Consider the following 24,701-nt stretch of genomic DNA (forward strand, 5'->3'; position numbering starts at 1 on the left):
AGTCAGAACATCAAGGAAGGCTTATTAAAGAGGTAAATTTTAAGGTTAAGAATTTGCACAAGCCAAAGAGGAGGAGAAAGGCATACCAAACCTTAGGGGATAAAATGTGCAAGAGTTCACAATAAGAAAGCAGCTTGGCATACCTAGAGACTAATGAAAAGGGCACACTGACCAGAGCAGAGCACAGACATTAACTGGGAAAGGCCAGATCTCTACATTATGCAATGCTTAAAATAAAGAACGATGAGTTGGACTTTATCTTCTATAAAATGAGGGGTTGCTGGAATTTTTTGAAAAAAAAAAAAAACATGACGAAGTAAATAAAATAGGAGGAGAAGAGAAGAGAGAAGAAAGACAATATTTATTTTCTCTCTCTTTTTTTTTTATTATGCAGTACTTAAGTCTTTTCACATATGTTATCTCTCTCTCTCTCCCTCTCTCTCTCTCCCCGCCCTCCCTCCTAGGTAGTATTTATCAATTTTATCACATATTATTATTATTTGATTTTTCACTCTACAGATGTGGAAATAAATTTTGGAGACATTAACTAACTTCCCCAAAGGCAACTAGTATGCAAATGTCAGAAATAAGATTCTATCCAAAGTCTGTGTGACTTAATAGCTTCTCCCCTTAAACAATTTATAATACTGGTTCCAAGTTATGAGACTACTGTTATAGTTCATATATTTAAAGCAATGGACATTTGAAGTAAAGAATTGGTTAGAGAAATGCAAAGTAAATGAAAAGGTAAAAAAAGAATTTTAGAGAAAGAATAGGATGTAGCGACACACTGGCTGAAAAGAAAGCTATGTCGAAGTGGGTCCAGTTTTAAGCTTTGATACTTAGAAAAATGGTGGTGGGAATAACATGTAGATATTTGGAGAATGGGAATATTAAATCTAAGAAACATCAATAAGGAACATGCTGAGTGTGAAGGGGGGGTGATGATTTATTTAAGAAGAGAAATCAGCAGGTGAAGAGATAGAACCAGAGATACGGTACTTACTTTCATTCACCAATTATCTCCTCTTGTTTAATTTCAAACTCGTTTTTTTTTTAGAAATGTCTTGTTTCTATTTGTAACTTCCTTTTCTCACGATAATTTCTATCTAGAATGTTTAGAAGTCTAAGATCCAACTTATTCTTTTATTGTCTTAACATGGTTTTCGTTAAATCAAAGACTTCGTTTTTAATATAATCAAACTCTTTGTTCTCTTTCTGCAGAAAATTTGACTATGACAACCCATTTTTGTTTAATATTCCCCCCTTTTGCCCACGTTTTTGGCCTTTTATTTTCACTAAATCTACATTTTTTTTTTTTTGGAGTGGCAGTATAATTTAGTGGTCAAGAATATGAGTCTGAAGTTTTGGCTATTTAAAATCCTAGCTTCAAAATACCTAACCGCTCTGACTCTGAATTTCCTTACCTATGAAATAGGGATAATAATTAAAAAAACTATTATTATAGGGATGTTAGAAAGATTAAATGAGATAATATTTGTAAATGACTTATAATAATGCCAGCACACTGTGAGCACTATATAAATACCAATTATGTTTTTTTATACCTCTGTTCTTTTGCATTCCTTATTTTTGTTCTTTTCTTCAGATCTACTTTCTTTCTACTCTTTTTTCTTAACTTTTCCTAATCTCACCCACTTCACAAATCACAGAGTGATGGTGAATCACATGAACACTGAAGCATACTTAAGCGAATAGATTCACAAATGACCATCTTCTCTGCATGTCTTCATATGTTTTTTCTCTGAGTCTGTGTCCAAATTTCCCCTGTGTCTCTTTTAGTATAAGGACACCAGCCATATTGGATTTGGGTCCCATCCTTATAACCTTAGTCACTCCCTAAAGGCCCTATCTGCAACTATAGTCACATTAGGGGTTAGGACTTCAATAGATGAAATTTGGGGGATCTATTTATTGTACTATGTCCTATACCCATAGAGACATCAGGCTTTAAGTTTGACTTTATTTTCTGAATATGAGAAACTTGTATATACCTTGAGGGCAAGTCCTGTCTTCCCTCTTTTCTTCTATCCTTCCTTTTTTGCTCTTTTCATTCTTTCTTTTTGTAGCCTCAGAGACTGTTATTTAATGAATATTTATGGAAAAAAAATGGAAGACTATAAGCTTATGTATATACTGAATAATATAAGCTATAGTAAGGAGCCTATAAAATAAAATGCCACATAAAAATCTAATATTGAATCTAAAAAGTAAATACAAATCTGTCTATAAAATTTTTTTTAAATGTAGGCACAGTTAAAATATCATATAAAATATTTTTAAAGTGTTCAACTGTGCCTGTCTCCATTTAGATTCTTAATATATGCATTTTCATTTCCTTTTACCAAAATTGCACCTATCACAAGCCAAATCATGGTGGTTATTTTTGTATAATTCTTTTTTCAACCAGATTTCTTACTATCTTGGACCTCCTTTATGTTATTTCCTACACTCTTAGGACAAATGGCATCAGTCCATTTGAACTTATCCTAACCAAGTGTAAAATAAACTAACACTGGATTTTCCTTGTTATTTTCTTATGCTCCATCCTACAATTAATGTTACTTTTAAAGAAACATTTATATATAATTTAGAATATCAATACTATATTTTAAATTGTCAAAAATGGATCTCAGTCTTCACAATGATTTATCATTACTGAATATTCACTCCCATTTCATTCATACATACCCTACAAACACACAGCATACTTTGGGGGGAAAAAAAGCTATGTTAGTTAATGTTTCAATGTTTTATGTTTTAATTTTCAGGGAAGAGTATAAAGAGCATCTCTAAATAGTCTGAAACAGTATTAGCTGCTAAATTGATCAATATCTCTTGATGTCTACAAAGCCCTGTTAAAAATTATCAACATGGTCACATGCATCTATCCAAGGGGGAAAAAAGTACAGAATTAATAAAGTTACTACTCCTTAAATACAAACAGGAGTAAGTTACCACTTCAATACATATCTGACTCAGTAATTATACAGAAAAAAAAGTAAAAGCCTCACAGAAGTTTATAATCATGAAAACAGCTGTTAAACTACCATGAACAGCTATAGGAATGGCGATATTAAAGAAAATAACTCTCATTATAATAAGTTATCTTAATTAAAACAAAATGTGTGCTTATTATCCTATGAACAGGAATTCATTTGCGGGGGGAAGCATGATGAGCTGAGAGACCGTGGATGTCTAAAGCACTGGTGGAAAAATATCATGGAAAAAAAACATTTCTTTTGGGCTGTGATTTAAAATTAAAAGACTGTGTGGGGTAGGAAGGGGGAAGAGGTGGAGAGTTTTGGGAAATTATAAGTCCTGTGTGAGGAGATATTTTATGAGATTTAAAGTAAAGTCCAGGTCACTCCTGTTCTGTTTGGTCAAACAAACCAAGAATTCCCATAAGGTAGTAAAAAGGTATGAAATGTCATAGGGCTAAGATGAAGGACAGGAAGACTAAGGTCATTAAAAGGTAATCTAGTCCTTGTTTCACCACTCAAAGGGAGAAAGATCCATGCATAGGAAACAAAGGTGAAAGTCAGAGACAAAAAGCAGACAGGTATAGTAAATTAAGTGAATCTAGTGAAGAATAGCAGGTAAGAATATAGAGATACCAAAAAATGACTCAGAAGTTAATACTGTGAATGCAGGCATATGTCCTGAGGTGCCTATTAGAAGCATCTCATTATTTTTTTAAAGGTTGTATGGATCTTTAATAGGGTCAAATCTAATCCGACAGGAAGGAAGCAAACATATGACAACTATACATTAAGAATATTTGCTTTTGGGCCTATTTTTAAGTCTTTCCAGCGCTTTCTTTCAATCCCAACACATGCACATACATATACTCAACAACCACTGACACACATAGGTATTTGTGCACATGCATACACATGCACGCGCGCGCGCGCACACACACACACACACACACACACACACCCCTGACATCCTGGTATGACCTCCATTCTCGAATATTGCAATAATCCCAAAAAACACACTTGAACTACTACATTGTGTGACTATCTTTCAGCTACAAATTCCTGTATTTGCGGTATGCACAGAGATATAGATGTTGTCTGCTGGATTTTTGTTCTTAAAATCAATGCTAGCAGTTTCTTGGTCTGTGGTCCACAAAATTATATATATCCATAGTAATATTAAGTGCTTTTCTGCCTACTAGTCATTACTAAAAATATGTTTTTGTTTCTAAAGTTTTCTTGAGGAAAAAATATAGGTTTGGTAGGTATTAAGCAATTTGCCAGTCAGATGAATAATCTTGATATCAAGCTAGTAAAGATAAATTTTCAGAAGAAACAATAAAGAATACTTATAGGTTGCAATAATCTCTTCAGTAACAGTTAAATTTGATATATCTCTAGCAAATGATATTTCTAAAGTCATTAAATAAACTCTTTTTTTTCAAGAATGTGTAGTAAATGAAGAAGGCTTATGACATTAGAAAATCAGTCTTAGGTTTCAGCCTCAGGTTTTAAAAACAATAGAGGTATCTTGGAACGGAGGACTCTAATGAGATACTAAATTAGACCACATCTTATTGATAACCATGTATTCGAACCATGGTAGATAGTTATGAGTTAAATGAAACAGAGAAATAATGCTGACTGTGAGCTATTCACAAAGTCCTAAATAAAAAAAAAATAAATATCATAATATAATTAAGATAATGATGAATAATAATTAAATTTCATCTTAGATTACATTATTAAGATAATGTTTTAAAGAAGTGCTACCTTAAGGGAAAGCAAAATTGTTTGGGAGAAGATGTAAATGAATTAAAATTATATGTATGTTGGCTGAAAACAGAAGCTAAGAAAATCACTTCAATAACATAGAATTCCTTTGGAGAAAATCATTTTAAAACAGACGTTTACTTCAGCAAACATTAGGGGAGAGAAGGGATTTAACATTTATTTAGACCTTTCCCTTACCAGACACAATTTAAATGCAATCTTCATGATAAAATTCATAAGAATTTTTATCTTCTTCCTATATATGAGAAAACCTAATATTCATCAAAGAAGTTGAATAAACTTGAATAAGATAATATTGCTAAATTGTTGTAGATCTGAGATTTGAATTCAGGTATTAACATAATGAAAAATCTATTATTTTTATTTCACCTAGTGGTTGGTCTGCAGACTTTGTGATAATAACTAGTATATGTTGACCATTTGCTATGTGCCCAACACTATTCCAGGCATTTTAAGCATACCGACATATTTAATGTTCTCAACAAACCTAAATGATATGTTAATATTACCTTCTGAGTTTAACTTGCCTAGGGTCATTCAGCTAGTAAGTAAAGAGATGGGATTTAGACTATATATTCTGGCTCCCAAAACTAATGCTCTTAACTATGCAGCAGTGCCTTCTCATGATGCTGTAATCACGTCTCTCTGAAAGAGTATGAAACGGCAGGCCTAGGACAAAAACCACATCCGGCCTGCTGCCTGTTTTGTACACAAAGTTTTACGGGAGTCCAGCTATGCTCATTTATTTAGGCCACAAAGCTGCTTTCTTATCACAACTTGGTTGAGTTGTTGAAATATAGGATATAAGACCGCAACTTTACAGAAAAAGTTTGCTGATCTCTAATGAAGATCATGGATAATAAAACAATAACTATATATTTTTGAAGTAAGTGAATGAAATCTTTCGTGATAATTCATTATTCTTTTTAAACGTCTTATCTCTCCTTATTCTTTCCAGAAGCCCATCTAACCAAGAGAACAAGACAAATACAATTGACCCTTGAATGGGATGGTTTTGAACTCCATGGGTCCACTTATATGCAGATTTTTTCCCAATAAATACACTGAGTCAGCCTTTCATATTTCTAGGTTTTGTATCCATGGATTCAAACAACGGCAGATTGAAAACAATATTTTCCATCTGTGGTTGGGAGTCTGCAGATGCAGAGGGCATACTGTATGCATTGTTCTATGCCATTTTATATAAGGTGCTTGAGCAACCACAGATTTAGGTGTACACGGGGGTCCTAGAACCAACCCCCCACAGATAGCGAGTGATGACAACAGTTAAGCTTTAAAGGAGTCAAAAGTTCTGTGTAGATTTTAAACTGCTGCAGGCTGGTGCCCCTAACTGCTGTATTGTTTAAGGGTCCACTGTAGATCTACTGGTTTTCACATGTGTTTGTTGTAAATACAATTTGAGTCTTTTTGTTTTTATTACTAACTAGTCCTCTCTATACAGTCCATTTTCATGTTAAAAAATGGTAACAGAAAATAATCTATTTAAAACTATATTTGAAATAGTAAATACTATATTTCTATTAGTAAACTTATAATAAAATAAAGTCAGTGGTTTTCTCAAATTTCCATTTTCATCAAGGTTAAAATGAAATAGTTAAGTCATAACATCTAAATGAGGCACTAGATGCTAAAACACTTTTCCTCATTTGAAAACATGTGAATACTTTAAAGTTTATATCACTCCTAAGCAAAGACATTATACATTCTAAATTCGTACCACCATCTTTTATATACCTGGTGATCAAAAATAGCCATTTTCGCTATAGTTAAAACTGCTTTGATTCTGATTTTTAGACAAAAACAAAGCACAATTCCAGTAAAAATGTGTCTCAGAGGAACACAATTGCAGGCTTTCCACAGTACCATGTGTTCAAGTGACTCTCTGCTCCTCGCCCCCTCCCCCACCAGAAGTGCTGAACACTAAAGTATCCCCTGGAGATCCTCTAGAGCGCCATCTGCTGTATATATGCTATGTTTCCAGCCTGACATTATTGATGCCAGATTTAGTCAACCGAATTACATAATAGTATGTGAGTTGTAGTACAACTAAGACATTAACACCAGATTCGTAAAGAAAACTGAAAGTTAGACATGCATAGCAAAACCACATTTAGTGGTTATTTAATTATTGAATGTGATTATAACAGAAATAACAGCATTCAGATACAATGAGAATGGCATTTATTGTCAATACTGTTGTTGCCATTTTTTTATATAAACAATAAAATAATGCATATGACTAGTAGATAATGTAAGTAGAAATACTAGGAAAGAATTCTCTGGCATACACTTTCACAGTGATATTACTCCATTTTTATTTCTAAATCAAATAAGTATCAGAAGATACATTGATAGCAACGAAGTAGCCAAAATATAGGCAAAGATCTCTTTTTATAGGCAAAGAGATACTGAGGAAAACAAAATATTCTTTGTGGGACATGATGAGAGGGACTGTAAGGCATTCTATTGCATCACAATACTATTCCCTGCCAAGAGAGTAATTTAGTATATACTTTGGAAAAACTTTGATAATATGCAGTAGTTTTAAATATGTGTTTACCTAGTAATTCCACTGTGGAAGAAATCAGGTTTTCATGTAGAGATTAAGCACCTTGCCCCAAATCACATGCACCTAGTGAAAGCTGAAATTCAAATTTGAGCAGGCTGTTCTAGTTTAAACTACTGTAACGTGATCACTATGCTGAACTGCCTTGGCAGTATAAGTAATAACCTTAAGTAACATAAATCATGCTTTAAAAAATAATAATACCTCAATGTGGAGGGCACTCTCATGCAAAATGAACCTTTGGTTATCATTCTTAATTAACCTAATAAAATCTATAATCTCCTTCTAAAACTAAAACATGTTTTTCTTTAAAAGATATTTTAAAAATTCCTTCGGGACATGTATTATTCATTTTTATATCCCTGAAATGCATAGACCAATGCCTTGTAAAGAATGAATCAATAATATGACAACTGAGAATCACCTGGAAATGGTTACTCTTTCTATTCTAGGCTTTGATTTATAAATTAACACTTCCACTAGGTTGTTTTAAATATCAAAATACAGAAAGCGTAGGTAATATGCATTTGGACTTAATCAACGAATAACTGCATATCATTTCTTTTGTTATCATGTTTAACTTCTCAGCACCACTCCTTAAACTGGCTTTCTCGAATCAAGGTTTTCACTTGGTTTCTTGACACTACGCTCTTAGTGCTCTTCCCATTTTATCGGACACTCTTTTTTTCTTGATTTTCTGATTATTAAACCATGGAGGTTAGCATCCTGGTTTTAGATGCAAGTTCTCTCTTCTGTAGCTTTAAACAGAATCTATATCATCATGAATACTCAGCTCTGATCTTTCTGGGTTTGCAGTCACATCAATTCAAAGTTTTATTTGACACATACACTTGAATGTCTAAATAGGTATCTCAACCATAACCTGGCCAAAATGGAACTCTTGTTTTCTTTTTGCCTCATGTAAGTTGCTGCTTTCCTAGTCTTTCCAGTCTCAGAAAATGGCAATAGCATCTGCCCGTGACTCAAACTACAACTCTCAGTTAACCCTTCTTTTCCTCTTTCTGTTGCTACCCAATTCCAAGTCACCAGCGAGCACTGTCCACAGTACTTGCAAAACACATCACACACCTTTTCCCTTTTCTCTCGAATTCTACCACCATGGTTACCATTTCTACTTGGGAAAAAAAAAATCTTTCTTATATTTAGACTATAAACAGGAAATTCAATTAATATGTAGTAGCTCTTTTGCCAAGGAACTGTCAGGTCAAATGTGCTGCCACAACTTAAAGCCCAGAAAAGCATAAATGACAACAGTATTTCTACTTTTAGTTTCAGCTAGTATAGCCTTTATTAACAAATGCCGATATTGAATTATTATTCAATAAATGTAACACTTTGTCCTATTAAAGAATACTTACTGATATATTTCCAAGTATTTAAGAAATCTCGAATATTTTCCACCTAGCTAAACATAGTCAGTAATCACACAAACAAGATCATTGCAGTAGCTCATGTTCATGAGTACTCACCCAACACGCCCACTGTGATAACCTGTCATACATATACATTACTCATATCTCTATGAGACAGCAATATTGCCTGTGATGAAGTAGAGACTCAAAAATCTTAATTTGTAGCTCTATTAAGTGACAGAAGTGAGAATCACACCTAGATCTCGACGATTCCAAACACCTGCGTTTTTTACAACCCTACTATACCTCGTCCACGGGGACGCTGAGTGAAATGAGGCTGGGGTTTCATGAAGAATTTTTCTCTAAGCTCTCCTAGAAGACTACTGAAAGTTAAGGTTGCTTACATAGCAAAACAGTCATAGAATTATACTTCATTCCCCTTCATATTTACTTTCCAGATCAAGTTGTATTGCCTCACAAAAAACCAAGCCTCATGTAGGCAGAATATTCTTGTTCAGAAATCTATCCGTTCTCAGTGAATCTAAGACCACAAGTTTCTTCAGGGAGAAATTTCAACAGGATCTATTGCTGTGTATGAAGACAGAGTTACATTGTTAAGTTTTTTTTAACTTATGTTATTCTAAAAATGAGAAAAAAAATAAACTCTAATAACAATTTGGAAGAATTCACAATAGTGCCTTAACTCACTCTGTATGATAAGTGGGTGTAGTTTATACACAGGTTTCCCAAAGGAAGAACAGAAATTCCACAAAATGACACCATTGACAGTGGTGCTATCAGTTATGTGATGACATTCTATGTCTTGTCATGTTAAGTGTATAATTTGATGAGCTTTATTAAAAATGTAAACCTATGCAACAACTATACCAATCCAGATATAAATAGTTTTATGATATTATAAATTTATTTAGTATATGTAGAGCTATTTGGAAAGATGAAAAGTGATGCTGCAGAATATTTAGTTCAGTCAGACATAAAGTACCTTTAGTTGAAGGTTTGAGGGTATGCCTCACAAATTCTCTCAGCCAAACATTTAAAGTTGTAAAAGCTTAAATGGTTGTCCATCAGCTATATCAACTTAAAGAAGGGTTGATCAGGAAGAGATCTGTGGCTGTGACTTTTGTCTAACAGAGTGAATCCTTAATAAGGTTCACAAGAGATCCAAAAAGAATTTAGAATAGTATATATATTTACAACAGTTGGTAGTTTGAACTTAAAGGGGAAGGAGTAAAAAACGAAAAGAAGCCTCTGGGTATCAATGTCTACAAGAACAAATAAGGATGAGAAAACTATTTGGCTGCAACCATGAGCTAAATTTATAAGAAAAGAAAGAATGATTAGGAGGGTAAAACCAAAAGTACAGAGGAAGGAACTAAAAGCCATGGAGAATTATTTTCAGGCTTTAGATCCTAATCAAGAAACTGCTAACCTATGCATTAGTTCACCAGTCTTCACATGGAAAACTGTATTTGAGTCACTGTACTTAAGCCTCATCTGTAAGTGCACATGCTTAACACGATGAAATTATGTCCTTTCAGCTGATACTGTATATGGAACACTACTTTGGGTGCCTTGGGAAGGAGCAAGTGTACTTTGCACTATGAGTGATACATCATTGGGGGCCAGAAGGTGGAATGTGGTAGCCAGGCTCCAGGAAGGGCTATTATGTTCTCCAACTCCGAGGAACCAGATCTTCGTATAGTGCCTTGCCATGCTGAATCAAGGTTGTTGTGGTGATGAATAAACTATGAAAAAATGTTCGTTCAAACTTACTAAATTAACTTATCCCTATTAGGGTTATTATTAACTTTTTGTGGATTCCTTAGAGATATCTATATAAACAAACATGTCACCTGCAGATAGAGGTAGTTTTACCTTTCCTTTCCAAAATTTATGTTTTTTATAATTGTTCTTGACTTATTTCTAGCTAGGACCTTCAACCAATACTCATTAAAAGTGATGAGATTGGACATTCTTCCTTTGTTAATAATATCAGAGAAAAGCTGCAGTTTTGCACAATTAAGTATAAACATCAGCCATAGGAATAGAAGCTCTCTCTACTAGTAGTATGTTTAGTTTAGTTTTTATTTTTTAACATAAAATGATGTTAATTTTTTTCAAATGTGTTTTCTTCAACTACTAACATTTTATATAAATATTTTTCTTTTAGTTTACTGAAATGCTAAATTGGTTTTTGAATGCTAAACATTGTACTCTTGCAATATGTATATATTTCTAAATTTTATTTATTAATTTTTTTAAAAGACATTTGCATCTATATTTATAATAGAATTTTTTCTGTGACCAATTTTTATAATAGGCTTATGCTGGCCACATCAAATAACTTGTGTTCCTCTAATCCTGATTTATTTTGCATTATATTAGCCTTAAGTTTTCCTTAGATATTTGATAGAATTTTTTTATTAAAAGTTATTGGGGTGACATTAACAAAATCAATTAAATTTCAAGTGTATCATTCAAAAGTATATATTTTGCATTGTGTGTTCACCGCCCAGAATTAGATATCCTTCCAAATATTAGACCGCTTTTATCCCTATCTACTTTCTCTCTCCCCCTCATCCCTCTGGTCACCACTAATCTATTGTCCGTGTATTTGATAGAATTTACCAGTGAAACTTCCTACTCTTAGGTTTTTCTTTATGGGATTCTTTTTTTCTTTATTTAATAATAAAATATATTTCTTTAATAGAAATTGAATTTAGATTTTTAATTTCTTCTTTTGTCACTTCGGTGTATTTTTCAAGGGATTTGTGCTTTGCCTTTCATCTATATCGTCATATTTATTGCCATACCGCTGTTTATAATATCCCCTTATTATCCTTTTAATGTCTTTAAGATTTGTAGTGATTATTCTTCCCTCAATTCATTGCTGATATTTATTGCTAATATTAGTAATTTGAATTTGAGTCATTTTTTCTGTAATCTTTTTTGTACAGTTTTTAAAAAGCGATTACAGTGCTTCTTACCTTAAGCTTAAACTTTCAAAGCTATAGATTTCCCTCCAAGCATGCTTTCAACTATATTCCACAAATTTTGATTTATTGTACTATTATTTTAATTATTTCATTTAAAACATTTTAAATTTTCCATTGAGGTTTCTAAATTAATTCATGAAATATATGGATGTTTGTTTAATTTCCAAATATATCTGTTTTTCTAGTTATTTTATCATTCTTAATCCCTGATTTAATTCCATTGTCCTAATAAAACATATTCCATAGACGTCTACCTTTCAAATTTATTGAGATATTTTTTAATGACTCAGCACATACTCTCTCTTGGTGATGTTTCTTCCACATGCATTTGAAAAGAATGTAAAATTCTGTTGTTAATTGTAGAATTCTATAAATGTCAGTTAGGTTAAAGAAGTTGATAATGGTGTTCAAAGCTTTTGGAACTTTTCTAGTTTCATTTAGTTGTTTTATCAATTACTGAGAGAAAGGAGTTAATCTGTTTAACTATGTGAATTTGTTTATTTTATTTAATTTGTCAGATTTCAGATTTTGCATCATGTATTTACAAGTTTCATAAATAGGCCATCCACACGTATAATTGTTCTGTCTTCTTGATGATCCGACTCTTTCATCATTATGAAATATAGCTTTTTAATTCTGGTAGTACGTCATACCTTTACAGCTATCTGACATGAGCATAGCCATTCTAGTTTTCTTGCATTTGCAGCTTTCATAGTATATCTTTTTCCAATTATTACTTTAAGCATATTATTTGTGCAAACAAAAACAGACGAGCATAAAGCAGGTAGCAGAAACTTGTATTTCGTTATTTTCAAAAGACAGATTTAAAAAGAAGTCTAATAATTGGATTGCTATCTACTTCTACATAGATAATTGCTTACTCTTAGTAAGTTTCCTTACGTTATGACTCTCTACTGTTGCTGTTGCTTTTTCTTTCTGTAATTATCTATTGCTCAAGTTTCTATTTTATAGGCTTTTAACATGTTTTTGAAGTATATGGATAGGAAAATGTCAGTTATAAATTTATTATTACAGTTCTTGGAATCATTTCATTGAAATATGCTAAGAAAAAGTCTTTTAAAACATTTCTATCAAGCAATGATGAATGGTAAGGTTCAAAAATACTCAAAATTCTGTCATATGTTTGTGAATTATAGTTAAAAATAAACATTTTTTTAAAAAGTAGTTCACATCTAAAATTATTCTTAAATATTTTTCATTATTTTTTACAGATAATAATAAAATTATCTCTGGGTTGTTGAGAAGAGACGAATAAAAATTGTAGAAGCTCTTTAATCAATGGCAAATACAAATATTTATATCAACCATATGCTATGGACAAAAAAGAGCTCTGTAATAAATCTAACTGAAAGTAACCTCACAGGGGAATCTGATAATAAATTCTTAACTGGACAGGTTATAGTGGGCAGTCTCACTCCAGGCCTATAACTTCTTTACTAAAAAGTTTTTAAGCAAGCCTTGTCTATCATTCTTGTGTATCTAGGTTAACATACCTTTGAAATGCCAGAGTGATCCTCTTTTGTGGACCCCTAAAAGGCATAACCACCCTCAAGGGAGCACTGATAGTTAACTATCCTGTACCTTACTTTCCCCCACCTTCATGTAATTTTCCTTACATTCCCTCCTTGATTCCAAATGTTTAAAAGAAACTGCAGAACTGTCATTCTCCCGAGCATTTTAGATCTTGCTTCCCAGCACATCATTAGTTGGGCTCAAATAAACTCTCATAAAATTTTCTACAGGTTTGAACATTTCTTACATCAACAAGGGGCTTCTAATTATACTGATTCTCAAATAAATCGTTCTCTGATTTTCACGAATCTAGTTATAGTGTTAAAATAGATTCACCTCATTAGAGCAACATGTTTTGATTTAACGTTTATGTAACTTTTCAAATGTCTCATGATTAAGGAAATTTGCTAGGTACATTCTCAGCATACATTTATTAAATACAAATTATAAAAGGCATGGGTGCTCAGGAGAGGGGAGATTATAAGCAACACTGGATAAATACTCTTATTAGCTGTTATCTTACCAGAAACTACACTACTCATCACACCTCTTCTCTGTAGCCTTCTTGATCATTTTCCACATAGTACAAACAAATTTCATAAGAAAATGATTAAAAGAGAACTAAAAAAAGAGCAAAAAACACAAACAAACAAACAAACAAACAAACAAAACAAAAAACAAAAAAAAAACACACACAGAAATATAACAGAAACTATTTCTGGAATCATGCAACAAAAATTAACAAAAGAAGAAAATTTTACATGGTTCTCCTTTGCTATCATCACTTCTTTTATCACTAACTCTAAGAATAAAGTGACAGTAGCATCTCTAAGGTCCCAAAGTCAGTTTAATGTTTTGTTTTGTTTTTGTGTTTTTAAGTAAAGGAGCTGATGTTTGGGATTGTTGGGAATATGCATGTGCGTTTTAATAATAGCAACTAATCTTCGAAGAAGGAGGATAAAATTAGGAGTGTGAGATTCCAGTCAGATTATTCACACTTGACCCACCTCAAAATTAAAATCTAAAATGTCAACTGAGCACCATTAGGGAAAATGTCAAATAAGAGCACTTTCTAGTATGATATATTAAACTCATTACTTTTTTTTATCTTAAAAATCAAATAATGGATCTTCTGCAGTTAAAAATAATCTGTGTACAAAAGACGACGATACATCATAAAAATAAGTTCATAGGAACAGACGCAATATTAAAAAGATATTGTTAGTCTGAAATGAATAGTTGGTAGTTAACTCAAATATAGTAAATAAATGTTAATTGCCATTTGAAAATGTCTGGTTGAGAAAAATTTCAATAAATTATTTTCTTTAAAGGCATCTATTATAAACACCTTATTACTAAAACAGTTGTTACTGCTAACCATAAAATAATATTGCTTTTCTTGTTGACTATGAAGAATAAGATCACATGCTCTCTGAATGGACTTAACAGATGTAATTATTGCTCATTATACATCAGCTTTAAAAATCAATTCTCTTCAGTTTCTTCACAAACTTTTTAATGAAGAAACAAATGGAAGTATACAAACAATCTCAATGTATTCTGAACATTGACTTTATAGTGAATGTCACTGATAATCTTTAAATTACAAAATTAAGTACCCCAAAAAAGCCTTCTGGTTCTTCCTGTTAGTTCTTCTATTTCCCTTTGCTTGTATTATTTTCTTTTAAAAATCCAGACCAAAGAGAGAGGTAGAAACCTGAATAGTTGAATGTTACCAACTTTAAGATTAATATCTTTTAATATAAGAGCTGTTATTAAGTTTCCCTTGTTGAAAAAAGTTCAGGCGGCATGTTAAGTCAAAGGTCAGGGAGATTCCACAAATGCAGGAAAACGTTTATGTTATCAATGTAGAAAGAATATTCTTATACAGACAGTGGTATATTGATAAATATTAACAAACCAAAAATTAAAAGCCCTAATTTACTGTGTTTGCCAATTTCTGTGGCATAATATTCCCTCAGCAACATAAACTGATGTAAAATGTGAAGATCTTTTCCAGTTTCTGCTTTAACAGCTGATAAAAACATATGAGTGATGCCATCAATAGTCAATAGCAATCCTTTCTCTTAAATATCTTTTTCTTTCTGATTCTACTCTGCCCTCTAGTGGTAGCTGCTAGCATTATTATTATTATTATTATCATCATCATCAAAGTGTTAGGAAAGCAAATATCAGTGATCATCATTGTAAGATTAAGCATAATACTATTCAGTCTTTATAGTTACATTTTTTTCTGTTCTCATACTATTTATTAATATCCTCTATCAATAAACAGAAATCAAATGAATGATAATAGAATATAATAAAATGTCACCGAATTTGGAGTCAGAAATCCCAGACTATTATCCTGAATTTTAATGTACACACTGTTTAAAGAAATTTCTCAAAGAAAAGAAGGATTATAATTATAAAAATAAAACTATAATATTCTTAAATCTAAAAAAATAACTGATTCTTGGGCATAAAGGTGAAGAATCCATTATATACTTTCCTGTCTAGCTCATTATCTAAATGACCATTAGCTGTGGTAGGGCAATGTATTCGATAGGAAAAATCAACCAAACATTCAGATTAGACTTTACTGGATTGATTTTATTGGGACAAAATGACTAAACTACTTTTATTGTATCATATAAATAAAGCCTCAGTATCTTTAAAGTGAAGTTCATTTAACATGTCTCTCAATAGCTTTATAATAACAAATAAACATAACAGCTGATGCCTTTTTTTTATTTACCGGATTTATCCTAGGTTTGGTGTCAATTATTCTTTCTCAATTTCTTCATAAAATATTAGACTTTTAGAGCCAAAGATATCTTATACACCGGAACTCCAAATCCTTTAACATATGAGAAAAGCTAAGCTCCTAGAATATACCTGACCCCTGCCCAGTATCATGCAGTTAATTAGTGACAGAAGCAAGGACTAATCATGTCTACAGACTTCTCTATCAGCACTGAAAGACATTAATCTTAGAGTAAACCATTACCTCTTGCAGAACTCTCTTCATCTTTAACAATAACGTCTTAACAGCTGTGCAGTCCTGTAACATCAGTCTGAATGGTAGAGAATCTATGCCTCCATTTTCTTCCACACCTTGCAGAGGCCAATCTGCAGATGGACTGCTGGGAATTCGGCTTATATGGGAACACCTGGCTTCCTGATCAATGTCTTTTGTTAATTTCAGGGAAAGGTTCCTAACAAAAAATAAAAGATAATAAATAAAATTACAATGTAGTATATTCAGAGCACTATTTTCAAAGTTGTTGATCAATGTTAGTAGTGAGCTAGAAAATATTTTCTTGTAATCTTCACATTTGCTCATATTAGTTTTTGAGAATTTGAGATTTCTTGTGAAGATTATGAAATGAGTCAATTGTATATTTGGTGGTGTGAAACTGAATAAAGTAAACCTCCTTTAAAATGAAGGCAGAGAGGCCAGAAAGTTTTCACACACTACCACGTGAGGTCAATTACACATCAGAAGAAGAAGCTTCGATTACAGACCCCAATAGGAAGAAGTACCTTGCATTACCAACAAGAAGTGTCTCTAGTACTTCAGTAGGAGGAAGATTTCTCCTTGTTAGCAACAAGTCCAGCTAATGGGAACTCTCACAACTCAGCCAATTGGAAGTCATCATCACCCTAAATGCTCACTTTCCTTTGACATTTGTTCAAAGCACCCCCTCCTAACTTCCTCTTTATCCATGTAAGTGATGTTTCTCTCCTTTATTTGCTGGACTTGCCAGTAGTTTTTCTACACGATGCTTGTCCGGAATTCTCTGTCTTCCTGAATAAGTTCATTCTTTTTGCTGGTAAAGTAACTGGCTGTTTTATTTTTAAGGTCAATAGTAGTAAGATTCACTGACAATCACTGTTAGAGAAAATAATTTTTTTTACCTAATTACAATTTCCATTATACATAATAACAGTATTTATATTTAACTCTTTTAAAAATGTTGAAAGTCAACAGAAATCACTGAAAGATAAATTTCCTATGAAGATTTTTCTAAAGATGCTTAAAAATAACTGGAAAGAAAAAAATTAATAAACCAATTTTGGTAATTATTATTTTAAAAGCAACCAACAATTAATTATTTGAGGGATTAAGAAAGATTAGTATGCATAGGCTTTTATGTGAAAAGTAAATAAAAGATTTATAACTTGATATGTAATTAGCATGCTTATCAAACAATAGCTAAAGTTTTAGCATAGAAATGTGTGGGAAAAGACACACCTATTTATTTTGTTCTACTTGATAATCAACAATTATTAGAAAAATAATTCATTTGACAATCATTTAACATGGCTTACATTGAAATACATGTAAAAGAAAAGATATTAAGATTGATAGCTTACCAAACCTGTAGATCAGGTAAATATAAAAACTGGATGAAAAGAGAAACCTATGTATGACAATAGCCTTTTTAAATGAGTTTGTTTAAATTTGTCCCTAGTCCTTAAAATAAAGAGGTTTATATAGTAATATCAATTAATATTATAACATAGATCAGGATATCTACAAAAAATAATTTATGACTTATGCTCTATTTTAATAGCTTTTATGTATGTTATTTCTTGAATTATATGACAAGGTCACTTAACTACCTAAATTGGGGGGGAAAAAACCATCAAAAGTTGCCTTGGAACTTGCCATCAAAATCAAGCAAAGGTGCGAATAAAAAAATATATCTTAGTTAATTTTATCCAGAGTTGATTATTTACAAATAGTATAATTTAATTTTAAAAGTACATTAATTAGTAAAGAAAACACATTTTTGGATCATACTCAAAAATGTTTACTTGTCTTCACAGGTGTCATTGCCCTTTCAAGTGGTAACATAGTATTTCCTATCTCCATTTGGTATCTATAATAAAATAATAAAAAGAAGGCATAACTAACATTTTCTGAGAGCTGATTGTGTGCCAAGTATTGTGCCAACCATTTCACGTGTGTTAATTCATTCAAACCTGAACAAGATCAAGAGGTAGATATAATGAGTATCTTAAATTTACACATTAAAAAAAACGGATTCATTTTAATTATACCCAACTTGTAGTCACATATACATTCTTTTTTCTTTAAAATTTTTTTGAGTTACAGTTGAAATTTAATATTATATTAGTTTCAGAAGTACAGCATAGTGGTTAGACACTTATATAACTTATAAAGTGATCCTTGTTAAGTATAGAACCCATCTGACACCATACATAGTCATTACAATATTATTGACTACATTCCCTATGCTGTACTTTATATCACCATGATTATTTTACGACTGCTAATGTACTTCTCAATCTCTTCATCTTTTTTACCCAGTCTCCCACCCTCTCCCATTTGGTAATCATCAGTTTGTCCTCTGTATCTATGAGTTTGTTTCTGTTTTGTTTATTTGTTGTTTAGATTCCACATATAAGTGAAATCATATGATATTTTTCTTTCTCTGACTTATTTCACTTAGCATGCTACCTTCTGGGTCTATCCATGTTGTTGCAAATGGTAATATTTCATTCTTTTTAATGTCTGAGTTATATTCCATTGTATATATTTGTATCACATCTTCTTTATCCAGTCATCTATCGATGGAAACTTACGTTGTTTCCATATAGTGGCTACAATAAATAATGCTGCAAAGAATGTAGGGCTGCACCTATCTTTTCAAATTAGTGTTTTGCATTTCTTTAGACAAATATTCAGAAGTGAGATTGCTGAGTCATAAGGTATTTCTATTTTTAGTTTTTTGAGGAACCTCTATACTGTTTTCCATAGTGGCTGCACCAATTTGCAATCCCACCAACAGTGCATGAGGGTTCCCTGTTCACCACATCCTTGCCAATGCTTGTTTGTTGATTTATTGATGACAGCCATTCTGACAGGTGTGAGGTGATATCTCACTGTGGTTTTAATTTGCACTTCTCTGGTAATTAGTGAAAATGAGCATCTTTTAATATGCCTATCTACTATGTGTGTGTCCTCTTTGTAGAAGCTTCTATTCAGGTCCTCTGCCCATTTTTTAATTGAATTGTTTGTCTTTTTTGGTGTTAAGTTGTAAGAGTTTTTTATATGTTTTCAATATTAATCCCTTATTGGATGTGGTGTTGGTAAATATCTTCTCCCATTCAGCGGGTTGTTTTTTTCATATTATTGATGTTTTCCTTTGCTGTGAAAAAACTTTTTAGATGGATATATCCCTTTCTTTTGTTTTATTTTTTTGCCCCTTGCCCAAAGAGACATATCCATCCCCCGTCTCCCCCCAAAATACTGAAAGCAATGTCAGAAAGTTTACTGCCTTGGTTTTCTTCCAGGTGTTTTATGGTTTCAGGTCTTACATTTAAGTCTTTAATCCATTTTGTATATTGTGCATGAAAGAGGTCTAGTTTCATATTTTTTGCATGTAGCTGTCCAGTTTTCCCAGCACCATTTATTGAAGAGACTATCTTTACTCCATTGTATTTTCTTGCCTCGTTTTTTCATAGATTAATTGACTACATAGGCATGGTTTTATTTCTGGGCTCTTTATTCTGTTCCATTATTTGTTTTATGCCAGTACCATGCTGTTTTGATTCCTACTGCTTCATAGTGTAGTTTGATAATCAAGGAGAGTGTTATTTGCAACTTTGACCTTCTTTCTCAAGACTACTTTGGCTATTTGTGGTCTTTTGTGGTTCTATATAAACTTTAGAATTATTTGTTCTAGTTCTGTGAAAAATGCCATTGGCAGGGGATTGCATTGAAAGCCATTTGACAAGGATTGCATTGAATCTATAGATTGTTTTGTGTAGTATTGATATTTTAACAGTGTTAATTCTTCTTATCCATGAGCATGGCATATACTTTCAATGACAATGTAATCTCCACTGAGCTCACTTATATTCACCCTCTTTGTTACAACTCCACGAATCTTCAGTAGAATCGCTCAGTAATATTTACACTGGCGTTGTTGCTTATGATGCAGACCAAATCTTCATAATTTTAAAATTTAGTAACATTTAGATAAATTCAAATTGAGGCTTATGGGTCTTTATCAGTCCATATGTACCAAAATAATGAAGGTTTTGAGTATGATTAAAAGCAAAACTCATAAACATAACAATAAATGTATTCTTGAAAGTTTTAACTTAAAAAAACTTGAGAGTTTCAACTGGTACTTAAAATGTATAGCTTAAACTACTATGGTGAATTGGCTCTGGACTTTTGTTACTATCCTTTGTGGAAGAATTTTTCTACTGAGCCAGTTCAAAAGGTTTGCTGCAACTGTATTTTCAGTATGGTAGACAAGTTAAATGGAAATACACACACACACACACACACACACACACACACATACATACTATAATATATATGCATACACACACATATATATATATACATAAACTATAAAGTGATTAAAGGATGTTTCCTCACAAGAGAAAATAAAAGTATTTTCATATTATTTTCATTTAGTTATAACTAGTACTATCATTTTAATAGTGAGAATTTTCTTCCCATACATATATACTCTTTAAATCATCTGAAAACTTCCCAACATGATGGCCAAATTATAAGATCATGCTAATTACAAAGGACTGATACTCTTCCATTATTTAGTGCACTAGCGCCTTCCATTATAGCAAATGTTTGTGGTCATAAGGGATCTCAAAGATGTAGACTTTATAATGTGGCTATGATTTCTGAACCAGATTTTCAAGTAGTGAAAAGTAAAAGCAATTACTATTTGCCCAGCATAATAAATAAGCATGTAGATACAATTGTCTTCTGAAGCTTCATTAAGTAGATTTGGAGAAAATAATAATTTTGAAAAACCTTACTTTGGGAAACTTATTGGTATTTAAATCTCATTTCAAAAAGGGCCAGGTTATTTTTGGCCAATTAAATTTTAGCTTGAATAATTCTAAGGCATAGATAGAAATCTATATTAATAAACTGGCATCCCATAACCCAATAAAAATTACCATTAAAGGAGCTAACTACAAAAAGGCTATGGTTGATAAATAAACTATATATTTTTCTCATGTTTTCTTTCATAAGATATTGTCTATCTGAAAGTATCATTTTAGGGGGGAAAAAAATTATGCTTCAAATTGTTTTATAATCGGATATTTAGCTGTATTTCTGGAAGGGACAGAATCAGCATCCATTTCTCCACAGTTGTACAACGGTTATAAGAATCTGTTAACACTTTACGCTAGATATAAATTTACATGTAAGAGGATTTCACACTACCTGAAGTGCTGGGCAGAAAAAAGGTACAATATGGGAAAAGGAACAATAAAATCCACACATCTTAACATAGCCAAGAAGGTCCTCTGTAATCTAGCAACTGCCTCACCATACCTCATTTCACAACTGCCTCTTTGTTTTTTGTTAAGATTTTACTGGCCTTCATTCAGGCCCTGAAATGTTCCAAGTTCTATTCTATCTCAGGAACTTTGCATATGTTTTTCTATCTGAATAGAAAAGTCTTGTTTACATACCTTTAGATTGTGCCTTTAAATACATCATTTCTTTAGGGAAACCTCCTTTGCATCTGGTATCCTACCCTTCAAACATACACAGGTTTCTCTCTTCTATGCTAACCCTTCCTTTGTAGCATTTATCACAGATGTAGTTAAAACTCTGAGGAGACCCCTGGGAACACACTGGACTGAGCTGACCTACACTCCATCTCCTGTTCCAAATACAGAGAAATACTGGACAAATTATAACCATATTTATTTTTAAACATATTATAGTGCAGGAGGAAACGAGAAAAAATTCCAGGTGCCAAAAGTACAAAGTTAAAAAAGCAATAATTATACAAATTGCCAATGGGGTGTTTTCAGCCTGTTAAAGCTGGATGTGATCTGTAAAAGCAGAAACTACAATGTTTATACCTATGCAGATATGAGATTATCTGCCAGTGACAAAGATCTCATAGCGATGGGAGACCTGAGAGTTCCAAACTTTAAATAAGCTTCAAAAAATCAATATGATCAATTTGTAAATTAACTGCCTGCTAAAACAACATTCTTCTTTCTCTAAAGTAAGACAATATAAAATACAGACTCTCAAAAATATAGTATCCACAATGTCTGGCAAATATTCAAATGAATGGACATGCAAAGAAACAGAAAAAAACAATTCATAGACACTATGAAATGACCTATCTATTGGAGTTAGAAGACAAGAATTTTAAGCAGCTATTATAAATATGTTCAATGTCTTAAAAGAAAAAATGGACATAACAAATAGTATCATCAGAGAAAAAGTATAAAAAAATGAAAATGCTAGAATTAATTGATGTGATTTCTGAGAGAAGGAAAATATTATGGTAGACAGTGTTAGCTGCCTGTCCACTATCTATTCACTCCTCCTCCCTGCCTCTTTAAAACAAAAGCAAGAAAATAAAAAACTTCCTAATTTGTTCAAATGTTGGCTCTCCTATGTCTTCAGGAAATGATAGGAAGTCTGGTTGGGGTTTTCAAGGAAATATTTCCTCCTTGGCAAAAAAGAGACATAGGGAAGAGACATCTGTCTTTTCTTTAAGATGCTTCTTTGACTGGATGCACTGCTTGGGACCACTGGTGTACTCTGCAAATAGGAAGAGACTCAGCTGTGTGAACACTGAAGTGCAGACACTGGGTAGACCTGCCTCTTTGATGTCATTGTTTCTCTGAATTAACCAACATTGGAGATTCACTACCTCTAGATTTCTTATTAAACAAGATACCATAATTTTGGACTGTTTAATGAACTTTGAGTTAGGTTTTTCTCTTACTTGAAGCTGAAAGCATTCTAACTAGTATAACTACTAAAGAATATAAGGACATTAAACCTAGAAATAACAGTGGAATAACATAATTAACTGTTGTTTGTTTAGTAGCTATGTTTGAGGCTAGCATGTTCCAAGGAAATAGGAATAGTACTTGTCTTTCTTGTTCTTTAATGAATCTATAAAACCTTGCCCAATTTTATGCAATACTCATATCAATAGAATAATCAAATATAGTATTAGAAAAATCATTATAGTACATCTAGTTTAACATTGCCATTTAATAGATAAGGATGCTTGAACCTAAATTGATTTTCTAAGTGTCACACAGCTTGAAGGTCTAGATCTGACTTCTAGACCAGTGCTCTTTTCTTTATTGCATCATCTTTTAACGGGGGTAAAATTTAAAATATACTTGTATTTATCTAATTTATTTTCACTGTAGCTGAAATAGCAAAATCTTAAGTTACAAAATTAGGGAATGAGATTAAATAGCAAGGATTCCTACTCCATATAAAAATTATAATTTTGTTCTTTAAAATTTTAGAGAAAGCATATATTGCATGAGTGTATATCTGCTCATAAAGACTTCGAAAGTACTTGTTTAACCTTAAAAAGATCAGGTTGACCTAATGTTTTGTTCAGTAACTTTTCTCCATGCCATTACTGTCATACACATTTCTCTCTCCCAATCTCTACTTTGTGATTTAAGATCTGGTTTAAAGATCATTTCACTAAGGAAAAGATTTAGAATTAATGAAAGTGAAGATGAAAAGTACAATAAAGTTCATGAAAAAATGATTAAAATTACTGTTTAAAAAAGTCCCATGTGCATGCACACATATAAAAAGATACAGAAAATCTGTTTGTGTACATGTATATATATTTTTACTTCATAATTACTCATTGAATTGTATTATATGTTTTAGAATGCTATGATTGTGTTAGTATAATTGGTTCTCTTTCCTAGAGAACTAAAACTGACAGAAAGTTGAAGGCATAGAATCATCAAAAACATTTTATATAAATGGAAATAAAATTCTTATTGTCTCCTGATATTACAGAAATAATTCTCAATAGAAAATCTCACAGATTAGCTGGTCTTCCTGCATCTAATGGGTATCAACCAAATATTTAAAAAAATAAAAAATAAAAATAAAAAACAAAAATTCCTTCTTTCCAGTCTTCCAGGTAATTCATCATATAAGCAACATCAATTCTAATGTGTTTGCAGACTTTTATATTCAATATTTTCGTATTGCACATTTCTCCTTCTTGAGATCAGGAAAATTTTTCTACTTTCTCATCCATCACCCTATGGAAGTTATTTTATTTGAGAAATTTTAAGCTACACAAGTAAAGCAAATTAAAGCCAAATAAAATTTGATCTCTGAGAAATCATTATCTCACTGTGATAATTATCACTATTGAAGAGCTTTTCAAAATTGCTAAAATTCAATTCTTCTTTAATAAATTGCTACTACATTTACTTTCAAATTAATTTATAAAAATGAAAGCCATTTAAAACTGTGAAGGAGTTGTACTATATTATTTGTTCTAGTCAATGTCTTGGCTGATGATGACAATAATCTAAAATATATTTTAGATAGTAGATGTTTTTA

The 24,701-nt window shown here is 32.0% G+C and overlaps 1 protein-coding gene across 7 annotated transcripts in view; it reads right to left on the minus strand.

Moving 5' to 3' along the window:
* The window catches only part of CCSER1 (coiled-coil serine rich protein 1), a 1,108,427-nt gene that overhangs the window by 701,201 nt on the left and 382,525 nt on the right, over nt 1–24,701 (minus strand). For all 7 annotated transcript variants that reach the window (XM_016161106.2, XM_036226729.1, XM_036226731.1 and 4 more), the window contains exon 6: nt 16,317–16,524. In XM_016161106.2, coding sequence (XP_016016592.2) covers nt 16,317–16,524 — 208 coding nt within the window. The remainder of the gene's footprint in view (nt 1–16,316; nt 16,525–24,701) is intronic.

The sequence above is a fragment of the Rousettus aegyptiacus genome, unplaced genomic scaffold (assembly GCF_014176215.1).
Source record: "Rousettus aegyptiacus isolate mRouAeg1 unplaced genomic scaffold, mRouAeg1.p scaffold_m13_p_10, whole genome shotgun sequence".
Classification (NCBI taxonomy): domain Eukaryota; kingdom Metazoa; phylum Chordata; class Mammalia; order Chiroptera; family Pteropodidae; genus Rousettus; species Rousettus aegyptiacus.